Source organism: Salminus brasiliensis, chromosome 14, assembly GCF_030463535.1.
Source record: "Salminus brasiliensis chromosome 14, fSalBra1.hap2, whole genome shotgun sequence".
NCBI lineage: Eukaryota > Metazoa > Chordata > Actinopteri > Characiformes > Bryconidae > Salminus > Salminus brasiliensis.
The window spans coordinates 11,055,744-11,067,260 of record NC_132891.1 but is presented as its reverse complement, the minus strand read 5'-3'; the positions used below and the strand labels follow the sequence as shown (position 1 = coordinate 11,067,260).

Genomic DNA, 11,517 nt, shown 5'->3' with positions numbered 1-11,517 from the left:
GTCAAACAAAGGCAAAACACTGAAAATGAGTAGAGAAAAAAATATATATAATACCTAAAGATGAATTCAGTCATCTGCTAGCTGGATTTATACAGTCCTCTATGAAAGGAAGACGGATCCAGCAGCCAAGTATAACATCTGTATAATTCTTTAAAAAAATAAAAAGTGTGTTTATACAGAGCCGAGCTGCTCAGTCAAGGCGCCTCTGCTGCTCATCCACCAAGTGATATATTAGGAGCGCACAGAAGTGCCACAACACTGACATATCAAACACACCGTCTAGATTTTGACTTTAGAAAATACAGACATCAGCAAGTCCAAGTAAATAGACTTATACAGATGCAGTCACAAAATGGGAGGCCAGACGCAGTGATTTTACACATATTTCACAATATATTGTTTAGACAATATATAATACAGATTTAACAGAGGAAGCATGTAAAAAAATCATTCTGAAAGTGAATTCTTGCAATTAAGCCACTTGCAATATTTTTTTAATAATCACATGATGCATCTCTGCATCATGACAAATTCAAAGTCACTGGATGCATTTCTAGTTTAGTGAGGCCTTCAGTCTAGGTCAGAAAGCTCCAGATCTTCCACCATGTCGTCATCGCCTTCAGCCAGCTCCTGCAGATCTACATTGGACACCTGCTTGGATGCTTTTTTGGTCGAAGTAGACGGTTTCTCCTCGTTGCCATCTGTGAAGAAAACAAAATGGTGTGGAAACTCCTTAGACAGGGTGTTTCTAGCCAACAAGGATGACAGAGACAGCTTTATTCAATAGTAAAGACATGGTGCTTTTCCACTACATGGCACATACACCTAAACAACATGTACACAACAAAAGCGCTAGCTAACGTCTGCTTCAGCATAATGCCTCTATACGACTTTAGGACTAAAACAGGCTTGTGTTGTCATTAAAATAGCTAGCCAACTAAAAAGCTTCGAAAGATTTGCTTGAATATTTTACAAATAGCTAGTTTGTGCTGGACATCTGGCCAGTTGGTGCTCTGTAAGGGTTAAACGTCACGTGTATTAGTCCCTACTTGGCTCTCCTGGAACCACAAGCAAGCTCTTACAAAAATAAATAATAAATAAGACCTGGTTGCAGGTGCCAGGTACCAAATAGAAAAGCAAAAAAGTAGAGTCGTGTAGGTACCATGCATGGGAAAAGGACTGATAGAATATTGGTATCTGAAAAATAGGAGCAACAGCTTAGTTTATGCTGGGCCCAGGAGGTAAATTACCATTCAAAAACAAGTACCTGGTTTAAGTGTGAAAGGAGCCAATTCCTTCATTCCTGCATGATATCCTACTCTTAGATGATCATCTTCTGCGCATTAGTTAAAACCAGCACATATTTTGGAAATGTTGATCATTTCACAGGGTGGCAATATCAGTATTCAAGAAAGAAAAAGTGGTGTCCCCATCTGTCACCAAGTACAATTTGTATCTACCATCCACCAATGATGAATAGCATCTAGTAGCATGTTCTAATGGTAGACGAGGATTGATTAACACTACAGCAAAGACAAGCTCAGGCATTTTCCTCAAATTAAGACCTCGCAATACAATCTGATTAAGCCAGGCGCTTGCTCCACAACATCAACATCTCTGATTATTCACACTGCATACGAGCACAACGGGCGAACGGCACTGAACTGGAGACTTTGCCTTTTCCTGGTTTTGGTGCTGTGAAGCTTTAAGGTGCAGCTGCTTCAAACCCTGGCAGGAATAAAAGGCTTCTCCCACTAATACTGTATAAAAGTTCCTGCAGAAGCCCCAAGCCTGAACGGAGAGAGGTTCCACAGGGAATTGCACTCGTCTGTGGAGGACTTTATATTCCCCATCACAGGGCTGCGCGCGCGCGCGCACACGCACACGCACACACACACACACACACACACACACTGTACTTCTCAAAACAAAGGCATTTTCACTTTACCGGTTAGGCTAGGTGCTCTGCTTTTCCTATGGAAAGATGCAGGCAAAGCGTTGTACTGTATGACTAACAATAATCAAAACACTGACCTGAGTCTCCCTCTCCCATCGAAGCACCGTCCTCTTCATCATCGTCATCATCGTCGTCACCACTCACATCTGAGAGGTCTTCAAGGCCTTCATCATCATCATCATCATCTGTGAAACAAAGAGCATAATAAGTTAAAATCAGAAAAATACATGAATGAATACATTAAGCTGTTGAGATGTTTGGACTAGACTGATACATCAGTTGGCCTCCAAGCAGATCTTAGCAGATATGATGACCTGCTATTTACTGGTATTGGCGACACAATTACCAATAATCTGCGTACAATAATTCACTCGACCTTGTGCTCGGTCAACACAGCTGAGGTGTTTAGTCTGTTAGCGAGCTTATCCAAACACAGAACCATTTAATTTTGCAAAATTTAACTGACAAAACACTTGTGTCTGTAGCTTAGCAGTTTGCCAGCAGAGCTGTACCGTAGTGGGCACTGCACTGGGCCATCTGATACTAGGTGCATCTGTAGCTGAGCTAGCTAAGCAAAGGTAGTGGATTAGCGCGTGGGCTCCAGCTCCAAAACCACAGGAAGAATTTAACATCAGCTTTCTGTCTTTTCAACCGCAGTCACTTGAGAGTGTACTTAGCCAGACTTGGATTTGTTCTGTAGTGAGACAGTGAGACTGTTATCCTGCTACTGCTAACCAGCTTCTCTCTCCTGATTCAGAGCAGTTTAACATTTGCAACTGTAGCCAGACTGACGGTTTAGTATTTACTGAATGAATGATTTAAAATTGCACTTTATTGCTTAATTTGTGAGCAAAGTGAACTTTGTATTTGATTGTTTTTCAGTTTTCTACTAACTGAGGTGGCCACGTAAACATCGAACATGGCACATTGCTATACACAACCCCCCACACACACAAGAAAATAGGTTTTATTTAATATATTTCCCATTATTTATTTCTATTGAACCACCTAAAAATCTTAATAATTAAATAACACATTAACACTTTAGCCTTCATGCAGCACTGCTACTTCATTACCGAAACAACACCATGTAGTATCAACTGTTTTTCTCATGCGAAAGAAACACACAAAATGAGAAGAGCAAGAGAGAGCGAGCGCGAGCGAATATTTCTGGGCTTTGAAGTGGGATTTGATTAGCCGCTGCCTGGGAGGTGAGTGTAGCCCAGACGCTCACTCCCCCCTAATTACCCAGCAGCACCCAGGAGCCAGAGAGCACAGAGACAAGGCGAGGCAAGGCGCGCCAGTCTCCAGCCAGAAGAGAGCAGTGCACGGCTGAGCACCACGTGTGCGTCGCTCAATGAGCACGCCCATGCATCTTAATAAGACAGAGCCGACTGGCTGACCAACACGCGGACTGCATGAGTTCAGCAAAGGTACAGAAGTTCAAGAGCAAACAAAGTTCAGGATTTCCGTGGTATAAATACACAAGTGGCCTTCTGATGATCAGCCAAAGTTTTCAGTAAACCTCAGTATCAGCAAAAGAACGATCTGCTGCTAATTTAGCTGCATGAAAGTCATTGCAAACGCAGCCACAACAGGTACAAGTGTCTCAGCGTTGTGACTGAAACAGCCAATCAAAACACTGAAAATGCTTTACATCATGTCAAACGTCATATTACTAACTTCCCTGCATTAGCAGATGAGTAAACAAACAGGGCTTAGATGGTTAGAAAGGAGATCCTCTTGATCAACTTGGTTGGTAGTTTTGCACTATGTCCAAATGTCTGTGGACACCCCTCCTAATTAATGCATTCAGCTAATTTAAGTTGCACCAGTTGCTGACAACTGAATAGTCACAGTTTGTCTAGTCCCTGTAGAAAAGTATTGTCAGTAGAATAGGACTCTCTGGAGCAGATAAACATGAACCTATTGGCCCTAATGCCAGGTGTGGGCTAGAGGGGTATAAAGCCCCCCAGCATGGAGCTATGGAACTATGTTGTCTGTAATGATGGTGTTCCATACAGTACTTTTGCGATGAGGTGGGGAGGTGATCATACAACATCCTGACATCTTTTAAACGCTCTTGTCCCTGAAAGCAACCAAATCCTCCCAGCAATGCACCAAAAATCTAGCAGAAAGCTTTCGCTGGACAGTAGAGTGACAGTTCACTTCAACAAAAGCAGGATAAACTTTTTTTGTTATACCCTTTACTTCAGACGAAACAATGGATTAAGAGGTGTCCAAATAGCGTACCTGATCCATGACAAGAAGAGGTGAGAAAGAACTCAAAGATAACAACACAAGATCACTATTAGAAGAGCACTGAACAAGAATGGCTAATACAGATGTAGAGCACTGAACAAGAATGGCTAATACAGATGTAAATAGCTAGTGAATTGAAAGCACTGCATGGGACTTGCTTTGTCTAACGATGTACAGCAATAACGTTGCATTCAATCAGCCTTAACCTATAAACGGCCTTGAGAGCACAAACCTCAACTCTTCACCCTCAAACCACAAATTAGCTTTATACTAGTTACAGAATATAATACTTCACTGTGGGTACTGAGTAAGTATTAGTGGATAATGAATAATTCACATTACATACGGGTACTGAATAGTCCTTCGTGGATACTAAAGCAGTATTAGTCAATAATTAACTGATGTTACATACTGAATAATTCACAGTAGGTACTGAATAATTTATAGCAGATACTAAATTTCAGAGTGGACACTGAATAATCCACCGATGTTAATGCAGTTAATAGGCTGTAAATTAAATCTCAAAAATAAGTCTAGTTTAGGTTTAAGGGCTTACTGAAGATAGTCATACTTAATTGTTGTCTTATAGCATAATTTCCATCCTAAAAAGACCTAGAAAAAAATCTAGATGTATTAATAGCTTACAGAATGGACTGGTTGTTGCGGCCCTAAGACAATGCAACTCAAAACCTACTGGTCTGTCTAAGTTACACTCTGGTAAACAAAGTAGGTGGAACAAATAATAAAAAAAAAAAAAAGACTTCCTCTCAAAATCAAATGGGCCAAGCTTCTTCCGTAAGTAAAAGGAGCTTATATCCGTGCCCAAACCAAAGTCTAACTCATTCACGCACTTCTGGCTTGAGCTCAAAATGACCTTTAAGAACATAAACAGCAGCGAAACGAGCCGAGCCTCGAGTGGAGAGCCAGAAGTGGTGCTGACCTGGCTTACGATGGAAGAATGTAAATATTGAGACAGTATATGAATGTGCGTGGCGTCCTGAAATAGCGCCTCTTTTCTATCCCCTCCTCTCTCAGGACTTTGACGGCGTCCTCCTTTCGCCTCGCTCTTCCGCCTCCATGCTTTTGCAGCTTCGCTCTGTTCCAGCCTCCGCGCTGGCAGTCAGCAGTGGCTCCTGCAGCAGTGCCAGCCGCTCACTCCGGGAGACCCCACACGCTTTAATTGTTGTCAGAGGCCCCACTGGAAAGCTCTCACACAGCCTGGTTATCTTCTCTCCTTTTCCTCTCGACCACTCACGTCATCCAGACAGGCGCTACGGCAGCGATCAACAGCGCTGACCGGTCTGATTCTAGACTCTTAGATCTATACAATTATTAGTGCTGGTTTGATACTGTTTAATCACACAATCACATTGCATGTGCCCAAATGTTTGTGGACACCCCTTCTAATGAATACAGTTAGCTAATTTAAGTTACAACCATTAGAGTCCCTGTAGAGAAGTACTGCTAATAGAATGGGACTCTCTGAAGCAGATAAACATGAACCTACTGGCACCATGCCTAATGCCAAGCATGAGCTAGAGGGGTATAAATCCCCCCAGGTGAGGTGAGGCACTGACCACCTGATATCCTGACCTCACTAACACTGAACGCTACTAATTTATTTTTCTTTTAAATACTCTTGACTTTAAAAGAAACAATAAATGCCCAGGTGTCCCAATACCTTCGTCCATACAGTCATGAAAAATATAGCCTACAGTCATTGGCCCACCTTTCCAAGATTTCCTCTTCTACTATTAAAGACAGTATTGATTAAAAGTTTGGCTCTGAAGCTCAATGAAAAAACAAATCTGGTAAAAAAAAATCAGTGGCTAATCAGTGGCTATAACACACGTCACATCAGTAGGACAGAAGCAACTGCGCATTATGAAAAATGCCTATAATGAATTATTTTGCAACTACTGAATGTAGTGAGCTCCTTGGAGTGTGTGAGAGCATGCACACGCATGTGTGTGTTCCCTCCAGGTCTAAGGGTTGAGGGTATGGGGGCAGTTAAGCCTCGTGCGGAGGGAACGACCGCTAACATCTTTCCAGTCAACTGTTTTGAATTACAAACCCCCACTGGGATCCAAGCCTGCAAAAAGAAAAACGCTTCCTGCGAAACAGTGCGAGAGGCGAGAGAGAACGCGCGAGTGAGAGAGAGAGACTGAGGCAGTCCAGGCGTTTGCGAGCACAATGAATAGCAGATGTTAAAAAAGAAAAAAAAGAAAAAAAAGAAAAAAAAAAGGGGGGGGGGGGCATTCCCGCTGCCTCCCACCTCTGAGAGACCCTTTTTTCCCCCGCGCGGCTGTCGGGCCGTAAGCTGCAGAATTTGGCAAGGGTGGCGTGTGTCCGACACATGACCCAGTGCGGAACTCCGGATTTGGTGGGGTTAAATAGGAGAGGGGAAGAAGAAGGAAGGGCAGACAGCTGGACCTCCCTACGCACTCCTTCATGCGCGCACACACAGACATATGAGGGAGACAGCCCGCAGGAGAGGCTGGACACACACTGAAAAGATGGAAAATATTTCTCATGGCTGGAGTCTGATATTGGTCGCACTTCTCTTCTTTCTCTCTAATGTCAGCAGATGAGAAGAGAATTCTTGGAGCGGACACGGAGATTAAGTCACGGAGATGAATTCTGCATTATTCTTACATTTTTAACGAAGACGCATTTATGACTCAGTTCAGTTCCATCACTGGATCTAGTTTTCAACCTGAATTTCAAAAGTTTCTGTTTCCTTCTTAGTAAAGGGCTCGAGTGAAGACAATCCAGCGCAATGGACTACAGCCTCCCAGTGACCAAGAGTGGCACTGCAGAGAACCAACACCTGACACAGTGAAGCATCACAGCACATCTTTGGCCTAAACCCACACCTGAGTCTTCTCTTACTGCAGAGTTGAACCCCTTACTGTAGAGACATGTGTACATGACAAAAAGCTAAAAAAAATTCCATCTTTTCTTTGTATCTCAAACTTTTTTTCTTTAGCTTCTTTTCCCACCTCATTGTTGGTCTGATGAACCAAAATCATCTGCAGAACCAGGGAGGAAATCAGCAGGCAAATGAGATCCAGTTCCACATGCTGAAATGTTTCAACATGCCCAATGTGGACATGCAAGCGCATCAGCTACTCCAGGGCATTTTTTAATGAGTTAAAGGGATGAAACCAAGCGGTTGGGGCTGCACACGCCGAGGGAGACTCTTTTCTCACGCTGTACAGTGCAAACAGACACTATATGCATAAGTATTGGGACACCTGCTCATTCATTATTTCTTCTAAAATCAAGAGAATTAAAAAGAGGTCATCCTGCTTTTGTTGGAGAAGCGATTTCTACTGTCCAGGGAAGAAGACTTTCTACCAGAATTTGGAGCACTGATATGAGGATTTGATTGCATTCAGAAACAAGAGCATTAGGATGTTAGTAAGGTTAGAATGTTGGATGATCCCCACCTTACCATCATCAACTCTCCAACCCGTCCTGGAGGACAGTTCTGGATGGAGGACAATCATTCCAGAGAACACAGTTTCATTACTCCACAACTTAATGCTGTGGGGCTTAATACCCCTCCAGCCCATGTGGAGTTTAGTACAATGTAACAGCAGTTGGGGGGAGTTAGTTAGTATTAGTTTGCATTAGGGAATCAACAGGCAAACTAGATCAGATCATAAGTCTTATGCCCACCACCAGTCTCTATTTCCACCACCACTTAACCACCTTGTTTATTTATTAACCAGCTTTTCCACAATAAAATGTTTTGTAATATTTGACACTCGTTACGCAGTGTTACACAGTTCATCGCAATCGGTTTTCTGTCCGCTTCTAAAGTAACATCAGTGTGTTGAGCCCGGTGTAGCAACAATAGACTCCATTTGTCTTATTACAGGTTGCTTGAGCATTATAATGTTTTTGAAGCCATTATTATTCGGTAGAAATGTTACATACTGCTGCTTTAAACTGTAGACGTTTCCACTGAAATTCCACTACGCTTTTGTGAGTGTATTCTGTCCATACCCACTTACTCACACACCTAGAAGCCAGTGTCATACATATCACATCTGATGCCATATACCAAATAACAGAAGATACATTAAAATGTTACCTTGAATCTTGCGCATGAGTTCATCATCTGAATCGCTGTCTGACTCAAAGAGACCCTTGAACTCCTTCTTGTCTTCAATCTTCTCTTGAATCTTTTTGCGCTTGATTTCAGGGAAGTTCAAGTCTTCCATCTTTAACAATACAAATCAAGAGGGGAAATAAATAAATAAATTAAACATCAATCAACAAAACAGGATCAAACAATAATTAAGGAAACTGCATTATTGTAAACACTCATCTCAAACACCAAATGCACAGCCAGGCTGCACCATTTTATCTCCTACCACTTCCACTAAAGATTTACATTAGTAGGCATCACTCAGTTCACCAAATAATGTCTACACCTACACAGCATAAAACACAAGTTACTCATTTCTCTTCCTTCATTGAATTCAATTCTGAATATTTCTAGCTCTGCTAATGTAAAATCAGATTTCCTAAAGCCACCTTTAATATGAGATGATATCCTCAAGAATTGTCATTATTTTACTAGAGGAATTACTAATGTTATTAATCTAAAAAGAAATGTTGAAATATGAGTGTGTGCAGCTTTACGAAAGCACTATGATGGAGGTGGCGGCAGGCAGCTCCAGTGGCATGAGGAGGAGGAAGGAGTAATCAGATCCGGGTGTGGGGCTGTGGATCAAAGCCTGGGCCGCTGCCCTGAGCACTCTAATACTCTTCCTGTAGCCCTCGCTCTCCTCACACACCCGCCCGTCCGCCTCCTCCGCCAATCTGCCGCTTCCTCGACGCCAACACTCCGCCTGGTGTCATCTCCATTATCTCCCAATGGACACACTCCAACGCTCGTGTGCTCATACACACACACACACACACACACACACACACACACACACACACACACACACACACACACACACACACACACATTCAAGCAGGTTGGTTTTTATACCATCCTCAGGACGTGTGGTACACATATGCTGGACACAAACTGTACATATCTATTTATACACACAAACCCCCATACATGCACATGTATGTACATATTTACAGACATATGCAGTCCATACTAAAACTCTTCACTGAGGTTCTAGACAGAAAGATAGATATAGTATAGTGATTTTAACATGAAATGCCTGCTGCATGCTGGTTAACTCAGAGAGGCATATTTGCGGTGAATTTATTCAATTTAACAAGTACGCAAATTCAAGTCATGTCCAAAAATCTCCTTCTGAGACCCCACATCTGTTAGGAATAACGGCAGTCTAAATACATTACGCATCATTTGTGCTCTACCGGCTCCATAATGGCGCACAGTGCTTGGACCCCGTAAATTGGCACTTGTGGCATAATTTAAAGACAGACCCTGAACTCTCATTGTGGTTACAACAGTAAAAATCAACGTTCTACATCAACGTCAAATGAAAGTTAAATATTATCTGGTCGATCATTGGCTCCAAAAAATTAAATACTACATTTACATTTTTCACATGATTGGCATATTCATCATTCAAGATATCAACTTTTGCCTAAAGTGCCTAACTAATTTGGATGTATGTTACAAGCAACAAATTGGACCTGGCTTGTAACTCACTCACTCACGTTTAGCAGGTTGAACAGCTTTTGGTGCTTGTTTCAATAACACTGTGCATTCTTGCTTTAAGCTTAAACTACACAGAACCCTTACATTCACCTCATCAACCAAAAGAAAACATTTAAACCTACATTTTTTTCCCTGCGACTAACACAGTCCTGACACTTTCCATTTTAATATGGTGGTAATCAAGCATAGCCACTTCTCATCATGTGGATTCTTATTCCACCTTGCAAACCAGAGTGCTGTTCCAAATCCGAACCTGCTGTCAAAGTACATTAGAAGTCTGACCACGTGCAGTGTTTGGAGCTGCTCTTCGCTTTGAACTGGTGTGTGAATGTTTGTGAGGGCCAGTTTGGCGATACTTACCCTTTCCTTTCCAGAAATCTCCAGCTGAATCTCCTTCTCTCTGAGCTTCTTCCACTGGCTGTAGTACTTAGTGAGTGGAGTTCCTTCTTCTGCAACCTCCTTCTCCCAAGCCACCTGATGCAAACACACACACACATACATACATGCTCAAACAGTGTGAAATACACAAACTACAGGGGTAGCATCAATAAATAATCATTCAAATAGAGAGACAGGGAAGTCCGTGTAGGGAAGTGTATCCCCCCCCCTCCCCCCGGTGGGTGTGGGGAGGTGGGCGAGAGGATTTCTCTCAGTCTCCCTTAAAGGTTTTCGTGGAAGATATTGATCAGGTCAAATAAGATTAGCTGACCTCCAAATCCAATAGACCATAATAGATCAGGGCTTCCGTCATCAGTTATCTAAACTTATTTATTACAATTTGCAGTGGTTTGTCAGATAGTGAAAAACGATCAAAGAGTGAAAAGAGTGCAACCTACTCTCCCAGCTCTCGAAAACAAACCCAAAGCAAGCTGGACAGTTGTGTAGATGAAGAGAGACCCCCCCCCCTTTTTTAAAACAACAACAAAAAGCCTTTCCATTGTCTGTACAAGCAAAAGTAAATATGTTAATATTTTACAATTTCAAAACCCAACCAACCTCATCTGCCATTTATTAAAAAATGCAGCACAACTTTCACGTCAAGATTTACATCTTTAATGATTTCCTGCTAAAAACCGTTATATTACCCAGAAAAGGCAGAATAAATGATGGCCGCTACAGAGCTGGGCTAGCATGCACGTCCAGCGCCAGTCAGGGTGGGGATGGGCCAAAGGTGGCTTTAATTAAATTTCAGCTGTTTGTTGGACAGATCACCGGGGCAGGGGGCCAAGATGATGTCCTGATGTGGCGGCGCTGGCTGCGGAGCTGCTGAAAAGGTTGCTGTGCCAGGCGGGCCACTGAAGGACATCTCTCCTGCCTCCCGGAGCCGGCGACAGACGCGCCCCAGAGCGGTGCCATGCTGTCTGCCTGCACTGAGCCGCCTCTAGCTTTCCCCGCCTGCCTGACCACCCCCCCCCTTCAGTGCCTTCTACATTACACTGAGAGAGAGAAAGAGAGAGACCCAACCCTCCTTCATTTCACTCTTAAATGGCCTTAAATATTTATCAGCCCTGAGGAGGGGGAGGAGAGGGAGGGGAGGATGGGATGGGGTGAGCTCCGGCAGGGTGACGAATGAGAGTGGAGATGAAGATGGATGCGGCGTGGCGCTCGCCCTGGAGAGGAAGCGTCTCTCTGC

General features: G+C 43.0%; 1 protein-coding gene across 1 annotated transcript in view; it reads right to left on the bottom strand.

Annotated features, from left to right (window-relative positions):
- Positions 1-370: 370 nt before the first annotated feature.
- Positions 371-11,517, bottom strand: part of noc2l (NOC2-like nucleolar associated transcriptional repressor) — a 31,596-nt gene continuing 20,449 nt past the window's right edge. Inside the window, exons 16-19 of the mRNA XM_072697248.1 lie at positions 10,245-10,358; positions 8,322-8,451; positions 2,035-2,142; positions 371-701 (exon numbers count right to left, since the gene is read on the bottom strand). Of these exons, the coding sequence (XP_072553349.1) occupies positions 571-701; positions 2,035-2,142; positions 8,322-8,451; positions 10,245-10,358 (483 nt within the window). The 3' untranslated portion in view covers positions 371-570. The remainder of the gene's footprint in view (positions 702-2,034; positions 2,143-8,321; positions 8,452-10,244; positions 10,359-11,517) is intronic.